This window comes from Acanthochromis polyacanthus, chromosome 14 (assembly GCF_021347895.1).
Source record: "Acanthochromis polyacanthus isolate Apoly-LR-REF ecotype Palm Island chromosome 14, KAUST_Apoly_ChrSc, whole genome shotgun sequence".
Lineage (NCBI taxonomy): Eukaryota > Metazoa > Chordata > Actinopteri > Pomacentridae > Acanthochromis > Acanthochromis polyacanthus.
Window position 1 is genome coordinate 32,016,510 of NC_067126.1, and position 17,407 is coordinate 32,033,916.

General features: G+C 41.0%; 3 protein-coding genes across 3 annotated transcripts; all 3 read left to right on the top strand.

Moving 5' to 3' along the window:
* The first annotated feature begins 354 nt into the window (after nucleotides 1-354).
* On the top strand, nucleotides 355-1,838 carry hoxd11a (homeobox D11a). Its single transcript, XM_022198871.2, is given in 4 exon segments — nucleotides 355-409; nucleotides 412-969; nucleotides 1,604-1,672; nucleotides 1,675-1,838. Coding segments are annotated over 4 exon segments (831 nt in total). The 5' UTR covers nucleotides 355-369.
* A 3,896-nt stretch (nucleotides 1,839-5,734) lies between these two features.
* Nucleotides 5,735-7,500, top strand: hoxd10a (homeobox D10a). Its single transcript, XM_022198873.1, has 2 exons — nucleotides 5,735-6,482; nucleotides 7,226-7,500. Exons 1-2 carry the CDS (start codon nucleotides 5,735-5,737, stop codon nucleotides 7,498-7,500), a joined length of 1,023 nt encoding a protein of 340 aa, XP_022054565.1.
* A 2,274-nt stretch (nucleotides 7,501-9,774) lies between these two features.
* Nucleotides 9,775-11,086, top strand: hoxd9a (homeobox D9a). Its single transcript, XM_022198874.2, has 2 exons — nucleotides 9,775-10,351; nucleotides 10,776-11,086. Exons 1-2 carry the CDS (start codon nucleotides 9,796-9,798, stop codon nucleotides 11,018-11,020), a joined length of 801 nt encoding a protein of 266 aa, XP_022054566.1. The 5' UTR covers nucleotides 9,775-9,795; the 3' UTR covers nucleotides 11,021-11,086.
* Nucleotides 11,087-17,407: the final 6,321 nt, after the last annotated feature.

A 17,407-nucleotide genomic window follows, 5' to 3' on the forward strand; every position in this document is an offset into this window, starting at 1 on the left:
AAGCTTTCAATTAAATATTCCAGCGATGGTTCACAGATTTCTTTTTCCGTGAGCTATAGGGCAAGAAGGCTGGAGAGGAGTTTCCTCTGCAGCCAGGGAGCCAATGGAGGCTCTTGTATGCGCTCACATGAGTTTCTCCGGACAGTTTTAATGACTGATATTGATGTATGGTAATTTCTTAGCTGGATCACATGACACAATTACCTCAAGAATCGATCAAGATGTATTGCAGGTCTGCCTACGTTTCCGATTTTTTCTCCCTGGCGGGGTCTTTCCACACGCCTGTGGTGCTATAGATGGACAAAGTTTAACACAGTCAAGCTGCCAATTCCTTTCCTCTGTTGCAAAGAGGAAAAGGGAAGAAGAGATATGACGGAATACGATGATCGCAGCTGTGCGTCAAATATGTTTTACCGAGCTGCACTTATTACGTTTCGACGCCCGATTTTACATCAGTCTCCTCCTTTTTACCGCAGACCACTTCGTGTCAGATTAATTTCCCATATTCTCCCAACATAGCTCAAGTCCAACCTGTTCGAGAAGTCGCTTATAGGGATTATGGACTGGACCATCCCAAATGGCACTACAGGGGCAATTACGCGTCCTACTACTCCACGGACGAGATAATGCACCGGGACTTGATCCAGTCCTCGAGCAGCAGGGCGGATGTAATTTTCAAAAACGAGTCCTTGTACGGCCACCACGGCGGGACCAGCTCGCCCTGCAGTTTCTTCACCGGTGTCGGCCGAAACGGGGTGCTTCCCCAGGGCTTCGACCAGTTTCTTGACACGCCTAACTCGGACAAGCCCAACGCGGAGCTCCCCAAACAAAAGACAGACTCTGCCGTGCCCGGTGATGCTGCGAATAACAATCAGGCTTTAACCAAACTGGAGCAGCACAAAGCTGAGCCGACCGGGAGCATGGACGAGGACTCATCCTCCAACTGCGGCGACAAGAACAACCAGCAAAGTAAGTTGGTGTTTTTCACTATTTGTCTTGGATAGAAAGTGTACAATTTCCAGATTAGAGCGTCTGGGCTGCACTCTGTCCACCGCCTTGACCGTCCCAGGGTTATGTGCGTCTTTATAAGCATGCAAAAGCTTTTATATCCCAATAAGATTCACTTTACGGTTGTAAAGGTATTTACAATGGGAAACCGTTAAGTTAGCGTACTTAAAGGTTTCCTTGTGACCAGTAACAGTGCTATATCGCTGGATTTGATTTGTATTGATGGGGCATTAAAGTAAATTACAAATCGTTTTATAAATCTATTTATTTTTTATCTGTTATAGGTAGTGCTGTGAAGATATAAGAATACAGAGTGTTGTGTAACTGTGTCTCCATGCAAGCAGCAACCTATGCGTAAAACCAGAGCATTTTAAGTTCATTTTCATGCAAATTCCTTTCTCAGTGTGTGTGTGTGTGTGTGTGTGTGTGTGCGTGTGTGTGGACGAGAAGGCCTTCGTGCATAAGTAAATAAATAAATAAATGCATCTGTTAAACCAGTTAGCTGAGCTACACTCAACATTTTCTGTCTTGATCTCCACTTTTTCCATTTCCAAAACAGCGCCGTTTCATTATTTTTTTTTTTTGTCTTGTACAGGTTCATCAACCAAGTCCAGGAAGAAGAGGTGTCCTTACTCCAAATACCAAATCCGAGAACTTGAACGAGAGTTTTCTTCAACGTGTACATTAACAAAGAGAAGCGTCTGCAGCTGTCCAGGATGTTAAACCTGACAGATCGGCAGGTGAAGATCTGGTTTCAGAATAGAAGAATGAAAGAGAAAAAGCTCAACCGCGACCGCCTACAGTATTTCACTGGGAATCCTTTATTCTGATACATGACAGAATCAGAGCCCCACACACACACACACACCAACACACACACGGGAGTAAATAGCAGCTACACACACACATGCTTTAAAGACTGGTCTCACATTTGAACTCTGGTCACATTTAAACAGCTGATTTTACAAATATCTGGCACTTACAAAACCGAGCTGCTGTTCTGTTGCGACAATTTCTGCCTTTATTTATTTGTATTCATGTCTTTTTTCGCGGTATTGGCAACGGATATTTCAGCAAGTGGCGACCTGTGCTTTGAAATTATTTATATAAAACATATATGTAGGCTTCCTTCCTTGTGTATGTACGTTTGTAAGACGCATGTAATGTACCTTGTGGTGTGAAATAAAAGTAGGCAAAAAAGACAAAGTGCATCCTATAGTCACGAAACCGGTCACATGAGCTCAAACCCAAGTTCAAAAATAACGCAAGACATAGGGGGAAATTTTCGACAGATTCATCAGTTGAGAAGTTTGGCGCTTGTATGGTCCCGTTATTTCCTTTGCTTTCAAACACTGGATTGTTTACTAAACCTTGAACCGTCTAGACGGTATAATAAAAGTAGCTGTAAATGTCTAAATAGGGGGCTATTGGACTTTGGTGTCCCAACCCCCAGACCACATGAGGACTGATTCTCCTTCCTGACTTTTAAGTACTTTAACTCCAGGCTAGAAAAGCTGGGAGAATTCAAGAGATTGCTGCGCACCACGTCCCACATTTAGCTCGTTTTTGGCCTCTTGGCGCACTTGTAATCTCAGCAGAGTTTACTGGAAAACAGTGGAAAATACTGTGGACAGGACCACCATCTGGAAGGATAAGTGGCTTTTCAAGTTTATCTCCTCAGCTGTTGTATTGGAAATTGGAAATGGGTGTTTTGAATTTGCTGCTGATGAGGAGAATCACGGATTGCGCGTTTCTGTGTGACGCAGGTGAGACGATTCCATCATTGCGCCTCACCTGTTTGCCATAAATAGCGCGTGTTATTGTATCATTTTTGTAACCGGTAGAGGATCAGACTAAATAAATGCAATGATTCCTCACTAACAGCCGCTTATTGGTAGTTTATGTGATGCAGGAGGTCGTTATTTCCACTTTAGCAACAGTTAAACCTCCTGTTTCTGCCTCCTTTGTTCGAAAACTAAAGTTTGGCGTTTGGAGAGAGATTAACGTTAATGTCATTCTTGATGTGTCATATTTAGCTGCAGTTATTTCCCATAAAGGCTGTTAGAAAAGAGATTTCATTAAGCGTTCAGCTGGTTGTCATGTTGTCCTACAGTGAAATTGCATTACCAACTGTGTGGGGTATTTCACTCTGATTCTCGGTGTATCCACATGAGGGCAGACTTTCAGCTTTTGGGCCGCCAGTGGAAACCCACAGTTCAGGCAATTTAACATGCACCCTGCATGATAATCAGCCAGTGGAGGAATAATCAGTTCAGCACACGGGGTTGTTTCAATTTTTTATTTTAATCATTACTTCTTCCAGTCGGCTGAATTATTGTTGCGTTTTCAGCAGAATATCTTTTTTTTTTTTTTTAATTAAGCCAGAACCCTCAAAGGCACATGTGTTTTTTTTCCCTCCTTCAAATATATATGTAAAAACACTCACCACTGCAGCCTACAGTTCCTCTAAAGAAAAATATAAGAACATATCTAATCTTAACACACATTTTTTCTCACTCTGAGGGGATTTAATTCCTGAGTCTTCTTCCAAGCAGCGATCAAATTTGCATCTCATATTCGTGCGTTTGGAAACAAAAGAAATATAATTCTGCTTCGAGGCTTTGTCATCCTCATCGTAAAGACTCAGATCTTCACCTGCAGGCCTCTGATATCTGTCTCTGCAGGCTCCAAATATTATTGCGTTGTTAATATTCAAATACACACGCTTTGAACTCGCTTTCATTTCATTTTAATTCGCAGCTGCATAACTGTAAAACCGGCTATTTGCTTTAAAACACAGAAACGTTACAGATATTCCCCAAAAAACCCACAGCTTTTTTGCATTTTCAAGTTTTCGGGTTTCGTTTCAAAGTGTTCGTCTCTTTTATTTAGGAACCCCTTTTTATGCTTTGTTTTATTATGCTTTAAATATCAGTGAATCTGCTGGAATTTGCTTTAAAATATTATTATTACTGGTGATGATAATAACGACCAAGTATGGCAATAATGCTGCGTAATATGCGCACTATTTTATTTTTCTCTTCTTTTTTGTTAAAAATATTCCTTCAGTCAAGTCTTGTGTATATTTTGTATGTATGTACGAATTGTTGATTTCACCCTTATGAATATACTCTCATATTATAGGTTTGTTTTCACGGTATATGAAACAATATCAGTGTTATCTTTGCGCAGTTGTCATTATTATTATCATAGAAACATGATCATTAAAACAAAGAACGGTGTCTGTGTTGTCTTGTCTCATTTGATTATTGCATTTTTTCTTTTAAAATAAAAAAACTGAACTCTTGGGCATATATTTAGCTTTTTTTTAAAAAAAAAAAAACATCCTCTAATGCTGAGATCATTTCCATACCAATAGTGTTTACTTACAACCAGTTGTTTACATCTAAAATTAAAAACCTCATTCCCTCATAAACTGATTATTTTAGTTTTTCGCAGTAATATCAAACATACTCTTATTTCCAGCTGCATTTCTTGTGTTTTTCTTTAAGACCTGTGGAGTCTCTTGCAGGCATTGCGGCCTTTTTTCAGGGACAAAGTGTGTTTTTTCCCCTCCTCTGCTTTAGCAGGCAGGATTCTTTATCGTGCACACATTTGCCTTCCTCGCAGAGTAAAACAATGAGGCACTTAGCAAAATAAAGCCCCATGCAGGCTGTGTGCACACCGCCTGCAGCAGGTTATTTCCAACTTTGAAAACGCGCTTGTGACTTAAAAATGAAAATAAAGCTCCTGAGCAAATACTTAATGTGGATTTTCAATCTGGATTAAGAGGACATTATTTAGTAACAGTGAAAGCTTTGCAACACTATAACGTTGCCCTTCATGCTTGCAGTCTGCAAAAGGTGGATCCACTGTTTACCTTTAGGATTCCTTATTTTTAAACTGGTGTCGTGCATTAAATCTAAATGGCCTCTGTCTCTTTATCGAATGTTTTTGTGCTGCTTAATTCTAAAAACGCCATCCTAAACAACAAAAATTCAATGCAAATAGTCAAAAAATAAAGCAAATGTCATACCTTAAGTTAAGTTGAAGAAAAATAAAGAGAGCAAACTGTATATTTAAATTTCGTACTCAACTTTATTCTTTTGCTTTATATTTTTGATTTAAATATATTATAGAGAATAAAATCTATGCAAATACAATTAATGCACACTGTCTCGTTGGTGGGTTTGGAGTCATGAGAAGGGTTCATATGAATAAAATAACATTGTAGTCAGTGCAGCTGGTTACTTTTTCCCCCAAAATAGTCTGCAGTTGTGTCAATGCGCAGTGAAGGCTGCACCTCACGCACACACACACTCACACGATTTGCCACACAGAGGCACATTTCTATCCTTTTGGGGATTTCTACGCATTAAAACGCTTCCCAGAGCGTCGCTTGTGGATGCAAAAATGCCACAAATGGTGATTCAAATCGTCTTTTAAATGCAATTGTTTCGGCTTTATTGAAGTCCCGCGATGCCCCCGCTGTCATGCGTGAATCCGCAAAACCAATTTCAAGTCCGTGTTGTAGGTGTCGCTGTTGACCACGTCATCCGCAGAGCGAGCGTGTGCGCAGAGGAGGCTGCGTCTCAAGGCCATTTTCAAATCTCATTGGTGGGCTTGTCATGTGGTCGGGAGGCATCCTGACTTACAGATTGTTTTTCCTTAGATATGTCAGCTTACAAAGGACATCTCTCTCCTCTAAAGAGCTTAACCCCAAAAAATGTCCTTTCCCAGTAGCTCTCCTGCGGCCAACACATTTTTAGTGGACTCTCTAATTGGTGCCTGCAGGACGGACAGCTTTTACTCCAACAGCAACATGTACATGCCGTCTGGCTCAGAAATGGGAACTTACGGAATGCAAACCTGTGGACTCCTGCCGTCTTTCGGCAAAAGAGGGGAGGTCAACCACCAAACTATGGGCATGAATGTCCACTCGTACATACCTCAAATAGATAACTGGACTGATCCGAGTAGACCCTGCAGAATAGAGGCGCCCAGTCAGATTTCAAACTGTACATTTTCACAGAGCATAAAGGAAGAGAGTAACTGCTGCATGTACTCCGATAAGAGAGTACAAAAAGTCAGCTCGACAGAGGTCCCCGCATATTCTAACGTTATCCCCGAATCCTGTCCACCAGTCGATGGCCCAGAGATCCCGGTTCCGGGCTATTTCAGACTGAGCCAAACTTATGCGAACGGGAAGCATCAGGAAAACTACTGCCATGAGCCGCCGAGCCCAAACCCGACGCTGATGCAGCTCAGCCGGGTCACCCCGAAGGCGCAGTCGTCCTCTACTAATTTTGCAGAGGTGGAAAAGAAAATCGAGGACGTCCCGCAAAAGCCGGAGACCACGAGCCCGCCGGTGCCCGCAGAGGAAAGCCCGGATCCTAAGTCCGGCTCGGAGGAGAAAAGCTGCTCAGTGGAAGCTCCAGTGTCCAGCCCTGAGCTGCTCCACAAGGAAGGGAAAGGTGGGTTGGCTACAATGAAAGCTTTTATCTCGTGGCGCTGCGCTGAGAAGGCTCCAGCATCATAAAACCAAGTATAAAACACAAACAACCCTAAAGTCGTAATGTTTAATGAGAGTCTTTCTCAGGTTGCAGTAATAGGCAGCAGAGAATGCTTTTACCATGCAGCATGCAGCCTGGCTCCCCTCTGGCTCACATATTTACATTTCTATGAATATCTGTGCATTATTTTTGCTGTATTTGTGCATCTTGAAGAGTTTCCAGGAACTAAAGTTACATCAAGCTGCACTGGTAATTTAAAAAAAAAAAAAACTATTTTCTGTCATTTTTGTAAACTTCTAATGAAGTCACTGCATGTTTTGTGTCCTGCAACTTTCCAAAAGTACTGCATTCCATGATGATTTTAACAATTTAATTACACGTTGATTCATTTTACGCGCCTATAAAATTAATAGAAGTCTGCTAATTTTTCCAGCTGTATAAAGATGTATTCCTGGCGTGCGCCCGGATCAGCTGGGATTACATTTAATTTTTGTTTTATTAGCGGTGGCATGTCATAATAGCATCCCTCCTGCATTTTTATTTATACAGGGGAAGGCGTTTATATTGAGTGTTATTTCCCAGCGGTGAAATCCAAAAAGCAGCAGACGAGATTGTGTTCAAGTAGGAAGGTCGAGTGCGTCGCCAAAATACTGTACGTCTGAATTTTTAAAATACTTTTTGCTATTTTTTTTCAACCCATCCAGATTGCAAGAGTGACTCGTTGACGAACAACTGGTTAACGGCGAAAAGTGGCAGAAAGAAAAGGTGCCCCTACACAAAGCACCAGACCTTGGAGTTGGAGAAGGAGTTTCTGTTCAATATGTACCTGACCCGAGAGCGCCGCCTAGAGATCAGCAGGAGCGTCAACCTGACCGACAGGCAGGTCAAGATCTGGTTTCAGAACCGCAGGATGAAGCTGAAGAAAATGAACAGGGAAAACCGCATCCGTGAACTGACCTCAAATCTCACCTTTTCGTGAGCTCGCATGATTCAGAGGTTCATAGCTGCCTTTAATTTTCTTCCTCCACCCTCCTCCTCCTCATGTTCAGTTTGATGCTTTAGTGGCATTGGACGTTTATCTTAAACTCCAACGAAACTGTGACTATATATATATATAAATATAAAAGGCCTGTGCCAATCTTAGTACGTTGTGTGGCGTCGTGTGTTTGTTTTATTTTATCACAGGGTAACACTATTTTTTGGTCTTAAATTATTGGAGAACTTCTTCCCCTCTTCCAAGAGACATTCTATTGTGTGGAGCTGGCGAGCTGTGCTTAAGGAGTTCCTCCATTTCAGCCTTCAAAGCACATTTCTTGTCGTATAGTGCCGCATTTGTTTTTACAGTAAGCGCAAGCCCCATTTTGCTCAGTAGTGAAATGTTTCTGTGGTGGAACAAACGATGTTAATCTGTGAATTAATTGCATGTTTGTGGCATGTATCTTGCAATAAATATATTGTCAAAGATTTTTGTTTCTATATCTGTTTATGTTGTGCAAGTCTGCGGTTGATAATCCTCAATTATTTGTAATTTGCTTTGCGCACTGGTGGAAATGACGCGGGCAGAGTTGTGCGTAAAATGGTTATAAGGAGGAAAAAATGCTGGGAAAGAATGAAAAATTTGCAATGTAATACAAGAAAAGCAACAATAATCCAAAAATGTTCCGAAAACGTGTTTCTAATTTCTCTCAATGTTTCTTATTCTGCTCCAATCCTACGACGAGCCTGCAAAAACAGCACTTTAAAATATTTTCGTTTTTGTGTAACCAGCAGTTTTAGGTTGTATTTGTTGCATCAAAAATAATTATCCATGCTGTTTGAGACACTCCAGCTCACTGAAAACAAGTTGAAACCCACCAACTAAAGCCTATAAAATTAGAGAAAAAAGTAAGTGAACAAAGAAAGCAAATATGTCGATCCTTTCCAAAACTAGTTTGTGTGGAAAAATAAGGGTGCAGCAGAGGAACGCAGAGAGGCGGAGGTCGTGTAATTAAATCTAGTGTTGCCTTTTATGTCCAGGCCTGTTTATAACGAAACTAATAGTCTGTTAGGGCTCTAAGACGGAGGAGGTTATGTTCAAGCTCAAATTTGCAGGTAATAATCAAGTCTTTGGTCATACTGAACGACATCGGCCTCTGTTTCCATTTGAGCGGAAGAACTCCACATTTAGGCACAAAACCCACTTTGATTTGTGATAAAAATGAAAATAAAATGTTGTAAATGTGGATTTGTGTTGCACATTTGACCTAAATCCTGACGGTTTCATTGCAAAGTTTGTATTTTCTGCACTAAAGGTTTAGAAATAGCCTCTCACAAAGTAAAGAAAAAAAATCTCCTTAACTATTTAAAAAAATTAAGACAAAATGTAGAAGATATTGCTTTTAATTTACACCTATCAGACAGCAACACACACATGGAACCCTCAGTATTTTTTTTTCTTTTTATTGACGGCGTGTATAATCACACGCACCTCATAAAACATTTATTGATACATCATTGCTCTCCTTTGAATGGACACAATAATTTCACAACTGCCTTTTCCTACTCAACTTAAAAAAAAAAAAAGAGAAAAACCTACCCAGAAAATATGTTTCCTTGCCAAAATATTAACAATGGACACACCGCATTGTTGAACGGCAATGGCGTCTGCTATTTTACAACATGTTATTACATCTATTTTACGAGGACTCTGTAAGTCTATAAACCATTTTACTAGCATTGAGGGTATCAGGACGATATTAGAAGAATTTTCTCCAGCTTTAAGATACAAGGAATCCGTGATGGTTGACTTTGTGTGTGTGTGTGTGTGTGTGTGTGTGTGTGTGTGTGTGTGTGTGTGTGTGTGTGTGTGTGTGTGTGTGTGTGTGTGTGTGTGTGTGTGTGTGTGTGTGTGTGTGTGTGTGTGTGTGTGTGTGTGAGGAGAGAGAAAGTGTCTCATTCCTTTTGTGAGCTGCATGTTTTGTTGCAGCTGCATACTGAGAGGAGGGGACGAAACACATTTTATTATTTGAGCGCTTGTTTTCTCCCTCCAGTCACATCAGATGGTGGGCTTTTTATTATTTGTGAAATGAAAAGCTAAATTAAACCTGACGAAAAAAAAAGAGAAGAAGCAGAGCAAGGGCAGGATTGATTTACTCGCTGTATTGGTAAATATGACCACGTGATCCATGTAACCAATCCCTGTAGATGCAGGCCAGCAAAAATACTATGATTGTTCATAGAGGGAAGCTTCCCGTAACAGTGCAACCCATATTATATGAGTAGGTAGAGATCAAAAATGTCTTCCAGTGGCACTCTCAGTAACTGCTATGTGGACGCTATCATGGGGCAGGAGCCGGAGGATGTGTACGGTGCGCGCTTTATCCAGGCTCCACACACGATGACCCCGAGGCCGTCAGGTGCTGGGGACAACGCAGACTTCTCCTCGTGTAATTTTGCGCCAAAGTCCGCCGTTTTCTCCTCGTCCTGGTCCTCGGTTCACCCTCAGGGGATCTACCACCCGTACGTGCACCATCACCACCACCACCAGTCCCATCTGCCCGCCTCGGACGGCAGATATGTTGGCGTGCGCTCCTGGATGGACCCCATCTCCAACCACGTTTCCTTCGCCGGATTCCACCCGGGCAGTCGGCCGTACGGGACGAAGCCGGAGGTCCTGCCGGCGAAACAGGCAACCGAGTGCGACGCATTGGAAGCAGAAGCTCGACCGATCAGCGGCGAATTCGCTTGTGGAGTGTCGGAGTGTCCGGAAAAGGCGACCAAGGAGCACAGTGGAAGCGAGCTTTCGAGCCACAGTGAGCCCAAAGAGGAGAAACAACAACAACTTGACCCAAGTAAGTAAACGAAATAGCCGGTGCTGATTTACAACCCGAAGAACTGTATGAGCTGGGTGTGTAAAACTGGAGCTTTTACTAACCTATAAAAGTGTCTCGTACTATACCGTGGTTCTGAAAGAGGAAAAACCCGCCCTACAAGGAGTACTGCAGGATTCCTAATGTCTTTCATAACACAGGAAAGCCAGAATAGATACACATTTGATCTATTTCGATTTTGAGGAGACTTTATCACTGATATTAGTCTGATTTGTTTTCCTCGGTTTGGTGAAAATCTGTCAATGCAGGAAATAATAGAAAAGAAACTCAAGTCCCCAAACCCCATTTGGGAATTATTTACTAAGCTCACTGATGTTTATAATAAAAAATAAAAATACAATAAAGCTCATCACACGTGTTCTAACATCTTCCCCTTGATTTACAGACAACCCTGCAGCAAACTGGATCCATGCACGCTCAACAAGAAAGAAGCGGTGTCCCTACACTAAATATCAGACTTTAGAGCTGGAGAAGGAGTTTCTCTACAACATGTATCTGACCAGAGACCGGCGCTATGAGGTGGCCCGCATACTCAGTTTAACGGAGAGACAAGTGAAGATCTGGTTCCAGAACAGGAGGATGAAAATGAAGAAGATGAACAGAGAGAGGAGCAGCAAGGATCAGCTATAAGCTCGCTGCTGGTGCCATTATACGCATTCTGACGTTTGCACCAAGGAAGCCATGTGAACAATTCAATTTCTTTTTGGTAGGGGCCTTCGTAGCCGATTTATTTTATTTTTGTTTTTTAGATATTCTATAACATTAAGTGTCAATGCCATTTGGGCAAATATTGCCTCACGTGTGGAGGAATTTGCCCTGATGAGAACCAGACAGGATCTGTCAGAAAATGTCCTGAAGTTTTCCCTCTTCTTTTTGTTTACAATTTTACGCAAACTGGGATGTTTACGCAGCAGAAACGTGCCTATTGCTTTTATAGTTATTAAGGATTTGGAGTTGTGTATATAAAACATTTTCACAGCAACTACTTTGTCTGCTGTCTGTGTCAGTACACACTCACACGCTAACACACACACGGAAGATTCTTATCACTAACACATTCGCTCACTAGCTTCTAAAAGCCTTTAACAGTGAAGTGTTTTGGAAAAATACTCGTGTTCAACGTTGTGCAGACCAAAATCGTATGGTATTTAAAATTTAAGTTTCGCTAATGTCATAAAATAGAGTTTTCCTTTGACGTTTCTCTAATTTTAATGGGTTGTTTCATTCAAGTAGTGATTTTTGTTTAAATCCAAAAAAAAAAAACACCTTTTTTACGCAGAGGCTTCAGCAGATTTTGGAGCCGTGGAATACAGAAATATTTAACCCAGATGAATTGTCTTACCAGCACTGTAAGTGAAATCTCGCTTTTCTCTTTTTTAGAGCAGTGGAATTTAAAACGTAGAATTACAAGTAATAAAGTGTTTACGATTGGGAGAGGTGTTGCGGCGGATTTCCAATTTATTGTCCAACTTGTACTAACAATTGCTTTAAAGCAGGAAGAAGCGCGATCCAATAAAGCTATAGAAATGGCTAGACGTCTGGCCTAAATGAGTTTATGGGGCCTGGCCAGTATACGCTTCCCCTTTGAAAATGCCTTTTCTTTGGGCGTTTGCGTCTGTTGCTGACAAACACAACGTAGACACTTTTCCACAGGGTGTCTGGTCGATGAATTGTTTTAGAGGAAATCACCCCCCACCTTAATGGTCACGTTTATTCATCAACTGCACTTCCCACCGATGGGAAAAAAAACTTAACTTTGACTGGTGTGCTGGGGATTCTTACTTTAAACATTCTACTTTTTATACCTCACAGGCTGAATCTTAGCGTTCTAATGCAGCATGTCGTGCGTAATTTATATGTATTTGATTCTGTTTTGGCTCTAGTTAATTTAAACTGAGGCTAACTCTGAGAAATGCAATTCTAAATACAATCTGTTTACCTTCGCTGTTACCTCCTTGGGTCAAGTCCTGGCAGCGCTAGAGGGCGATGTTGTCCTGTAAGTCTCAGTTCCAGCAGCTTGGAACATGCAGCCAGCACATGGACCAAACCATTCTCCACATTGATTTATATGATAAACGCGTTGTGTCGTGGTAAACATGTCTGCTAAAGAATCCTTTATTTAACAGTTGCGGATTTGAAAGTCCTCCGTTTGTCTTTTAATCGCCTGTTGCTGTTTTTGAACTGCTGTGACAGATTCCAGGGCCCCATAATCTCAGCAATATGTCACACATTTGCGCAAAAGAGCAGCCACTTCTAGTCATCACAGGGGAAAGTGTTTGAAGTCAGAAGCAGCCTCAGTCAATCAGAAATTTACAGCATAGGAAAGAAAACAGCAGAAGCAAATCTAGCTCATTTTTAGAGATGGAATAAATAAGCTGAAAGGTAGCATCCTCATCTGGACTTCATCAAATTGATTCCGCATTCTGTATTCGCAGCACAGTAGTTTTTGGTTTCCATAATGTAGACATTAATGACTGAGTAATATTTTAAATCTACTGCCTTGTTTGTTTCCTTTAAGCTCCGTGATGCTCAAATTTAAAATAATTTTTGGTGTTTTCAGAAGAGAGGTGGTGCTTTAAGTGTATTTTTTTCTTTTTGTAAATGGTACAACGTGCTAAGTAACACAATGAACACCTCAAAACTATTCTTAGAATTTTAGAGCAACTACCATACTGTATTTGGTGCAAAAAGCCGCAATTGACGCTTCTGTGACGCCCAGACTGAGTAACACACACGCTAATATTCACAATCAGAAATGCCGCACCGTCAGCACATAATTTGCAATTATTGTTCTGGCTTGTAGTTGAAAATGCTGAACAGGATTTTAACGGGACGCCAGTTTTGCTCTGTTTTTCTTTTTGTCGCTGCTGTGTTTCAGAGGAGGGACAGCTAGCAGCTTTATGTCCTGAGGAGATCAAATGAACATTACTTTAGTCACCACTATTAAAAGTGATGATTGTCATGAGGTTCCCAGTTGTTTAAAGCATCCAAACACTGTCAGCCAGCGGCGCAGATAGCACAAGATGGATCCAAATTAGAGATCGTGTCGAACTCTATATTTGTGTCCTGATCTGAAGTCTTATTGCTGCGTGTGTGATGCGTTCACGGCCCACAATCAAGTGAACTAATAAGGCTGAAAATGTGATGCCAAGATAATGTTCAGCTACTTCATTTTTTAAAGAATATCCACATGATTGTGCACCGTTACGCACACACAAGGAACACAGATAAGATCGTGTTCCTAGATAAAATTAAACAAGACTATAAGGAACAAATGTGAATTTTTGCGCATAGCAGATCTACACAACTACAACACAGCTGAAGGCAGCTGAAATCCAGTGTTGACAGCCTTTGTTTTTGTGGTTGAAGAGCAAAGAGACGCTTTTATGACATTATTCACGCATAGACACGTCTCCGTATTATGAGGTGCCATCCGGAATTTCTCCTCATTTCCCAATTTCCATGCAGTCATCCTCGCTGGTGCCGTTGCAAACCCAAGGCAAGGTCAACTATTTTCAGTCTCTTGTCATTAGCTGCAGTCACGATACACCCGTAGATATGCTGTGGCTCCATTTCCACACGCTTTGTGTTTTGTTTTTTTCTGTCCAGGCTGCACACAGGCCAAGATGTTGGCTGTGAAAAAGTGTCACAAATTGGAAACACACTCTGGCTAATGATGCTCGGCTCTTTCCAGAACAGTGTTAAAAAGAGCAAAGAAACCTTTAAATCCCACAATATGATGCGTAATTACAGACATTAATATGCACAGGCTGTGTTTATTTAAAATATTGCTCCATTTTTTTTTCAAGAAGCATTTCATTGCTTGGCATGTTTTTATTTTTCAGAATTTGTTTTTCTGCTTGCAAAGACAATAAACACGTATCAGTGCGTGCAGGATTTTTTTTTTTAGATATCTATATATATCAGCGCCTTTAAATAATTGCTGCATGCTGTAAATCAGTCAACACATTTCTTGGTCTTGTAAACACTAAAAGATCCTCGTTGTCACATTGAAGATCTAACAGATTACTTTGTTAATCCAGCCCACATACATGGGGGTGCATTTACGCATTCGTCCATTTTAGGCTGCTTTTCATTAGAATTCATCGCCAGTCGAGGCCTGTGACGCAGTTTGCAGCAGGATTTCTCTACTGCAGACTGTACTGTGGCACATTACAGTGGGTTTCTGAGGGGGCTGCGGAGGAATACGAAGTGACAATGCGGAGGAATACAGACTGGCACTGCGTCAAACGTGAATGAAACGATATAGATCGAGCTGGTTGGCGTAGGTGTGCAGCTTCCTGTAGATTAGAAGTGATTTAGTGAGAATTTTAGTGAGCAGTATCAGGATTATTGACACAAATGTGACGTCTGGCTCATTGATCAGTGTGCTTAAATAAAAATTGACAGATAATTCCTTTATCTAAATGCCTTTATTTGGGAAAATGAACCAACAAGCAGCTCTTGAATTATCAGTTCTTCGTGCGTAATGGGAGTAAAACACATTAAGTTGTATTATTAACTGTTTTTGATAGCTGTCCTTTCATATTTGTGTTTATTGCCGAAGTCTGAAGAAGCACAAAGGAGCTCTGTGATGAAAATAAACGGCATATAATGTTTCTCTCTCTTTACGCACGTCAAATTCCTTGGATAGTATAAAATTCGCTTCGGTAGTTTAATTTAATAAAGATTTTTTCCCCCCCACAATTGAGCAGTGAAGTGTAAAACAACCCTTAGGATATTAGCATTTAACTACACATAGAGACGCTAATTTTACAGGGTGATGGGGTGATTTTTATTTGGATGTTTTTTGGAGGCTGTTCTCGGCTTATATACTCCAACTGGAGCGAACAGAGAGAAAGAGAAGCCCACTAGATTTGGGAATTACACTGCAAACACAGAGACCTGCCCCTCTGAGCAGAGCTATCCCGGTGTTTGTTACAGCTTTATTGGTCTTGTAGGTGTCTGACAGTGTTGCAGCTGTAGTCTGCCACCGCTATTCTGTCTGCAGTTAAATGGCACCCATGCACCAAAACGCACACCCCCACCCAGGATGTGCACGTAGAAAAAAAAGTAGAAGTCAGTAATTAAAAACTACAGAGGTTTGCAACGTGTAGTTTCTTTTATTAGGAGGGTTTATTTAATTTAGGAGCAGTTTGGTGCCTTTATTTTTTAATAGAAAGCCTTATTTTGTGCGTAAATCTCCTAATCAGGTGCTGTTAGTGCCACACTGGAGGTAACATCATTGTTCCTGTGCAACATGGCGACTCTGTCAGTGACCTCAAATAAAGGCTGTAACATTATGGATGTAAAAGGAGAAGACAAACTATATCTTTGCACCGCAGAAAGCGATGTTAATCCATTTTTTTCTCCCCTCCTGCGTAGATCGCATTGGGATATTGAGTTACAGTAATGCCATAGTTGTGTAATGCAACAAATCCCGAGCTCTTGCGTTCCTCTCACTCACACACAGCTATAAGACAGGAAACCAGAGCCATAGCCTGACTATAAATCGCGCAGTGCTGACTCTGGCATGCCACCAGATGAACGAGAAGGAAATAAAATAAATTCTCCCCCTTATTTTTTCCTTTTTTGCTGCAGAAATGGTCAGACATGCAACGCTGCAGTTGCGTTATTTACACTTTAAATCTGGAGGCGTCGATAGCGTGAAAATTGTTCATAGCATAATTCACTTCTCCCTAATTTTGTTCTTTAATTCTCTTTATTTATGGGCAGCAGCTGGCCTGGAAAGGACACACAGGCCTTTATGCATTTCAAACATATCCAGAATAATAGCAGCATTAGTGTCCCAGCGTTAGTTTGAGTTTAGATCAGGCTACTGTGTGCTTTTTTTCTTTATTTACACACTAATGCACGTTAGAATTAAGCTTAATATTCTTACTGGACACAACAGCTGCTGTTTAGGCCGCATAAGAAAGGGAAAATACCGAATTCCATCGACTTAAATAACAGTCATTCTATTTGTTGTATTTTCTTTGTTCTTATTTTTAGTTTTTGGAAATAAATATGATGGATCATCAAACTTTGCATGGTTTAAAAACATATTTTTATACTGTTTTTTTTCAATTTTCTGTGTTATTCTCTACAATTCGCTTAATCATTTAGCTTTTTTTATTTAAAAAATTTCAAGATGGGCTTTTCCGCTTTAGGATATAACATTTGATGCTTGAGAAAGAAAAGAAGGAGAGAGAAAAAACAGGGAGGGAAAGAACGCCTCTTGTTTAGAGCACCGGTGGGGGCTTCTGCTATTATGCGCAAAGATGGGAAGAATTGCTGCAGTCGAAATTCCTTTTTGTGAGAGGACAATTTACAACTTGGTAATAGACCTTTTTTATGTGCCTCCATCGCCTGTCATTGGATGCCACTGGTCATGTGTGAGAGGCAAACGTCTTCATGGCCCTTTTCCTGATTTCCCAGGCGATTTTTTCCCCACTGCATTCTGCGTCTATGGCGTTAAACCGATACGCCATGGTCGGCTTTCTTTAAAAAAAAAAAGAAAAGAAAAGAATCTCCCAGCCGTTCGTTTCATAAACGTCTGATCAGCACATATTTTCGGCACTGCGCGGTTCACTCATCTGGATGACAAGAGGAGCGTTTCAACTTTATCCACATCTGACCTGCACAGAGAGACACCGGCTCCTCTTAGCTCTGATTTAGATTTAGATTTAAAAAATGCGCCTCATAGGTAAACCTCAAAGAATAAACATGGATTATCTCCCGGCTGTAGGTAAGATTTCTGCGTAATAATGGAGTTTATTTGCTCCCTCTGTGTGTGTGTGTGTGTGTCTGTGTGTGCATATGAAGTCTGACAGCTTCCTCTTTCATTAGTCATGTGAATTAGCAGCAGGCTAATGGCACTCAGGTAATTTGGAGATTTCACATGTTGCTTGGTGTCTGGAAGTAAATAGATTTTGGCCTTTATGCACAGAGAAGCTTGGTAAAGATCTTAGGGATGATTAAAAAAAATACGTTTTTTTCCTGAAATTATGCTGCAAG

Coding starts and splice junctions, on each gene's coding strand:
- hoxd10a (XM_022198873.1), top strand. CDS start 5,735: ATGTCCTTTCCCAGTAGCTCTCCTGCGGCCAACACATTTTTAGTGGAC. Junction 6,483..7,225: donor GCTCCACAAGGAAGGGAAAG/GTGGGTTGGCTA, acceptor CAACCCATCCAG/ATTGCAAGAGTGACTCGTTG.
- hoxd9a (XM_022198874.2), top strand. CDS start 9,796: ATGTCTTCCAGTGGCACTCTCAGTAACTGCTATGTGGACGCTATCATG. Junction 10,352..10,775: donor ACAACAACAACTTGACCCAA/GTAAGTAAACGA, acceptor CTTGATTTACAG/ACAACCCTGCAGCAAACTGG.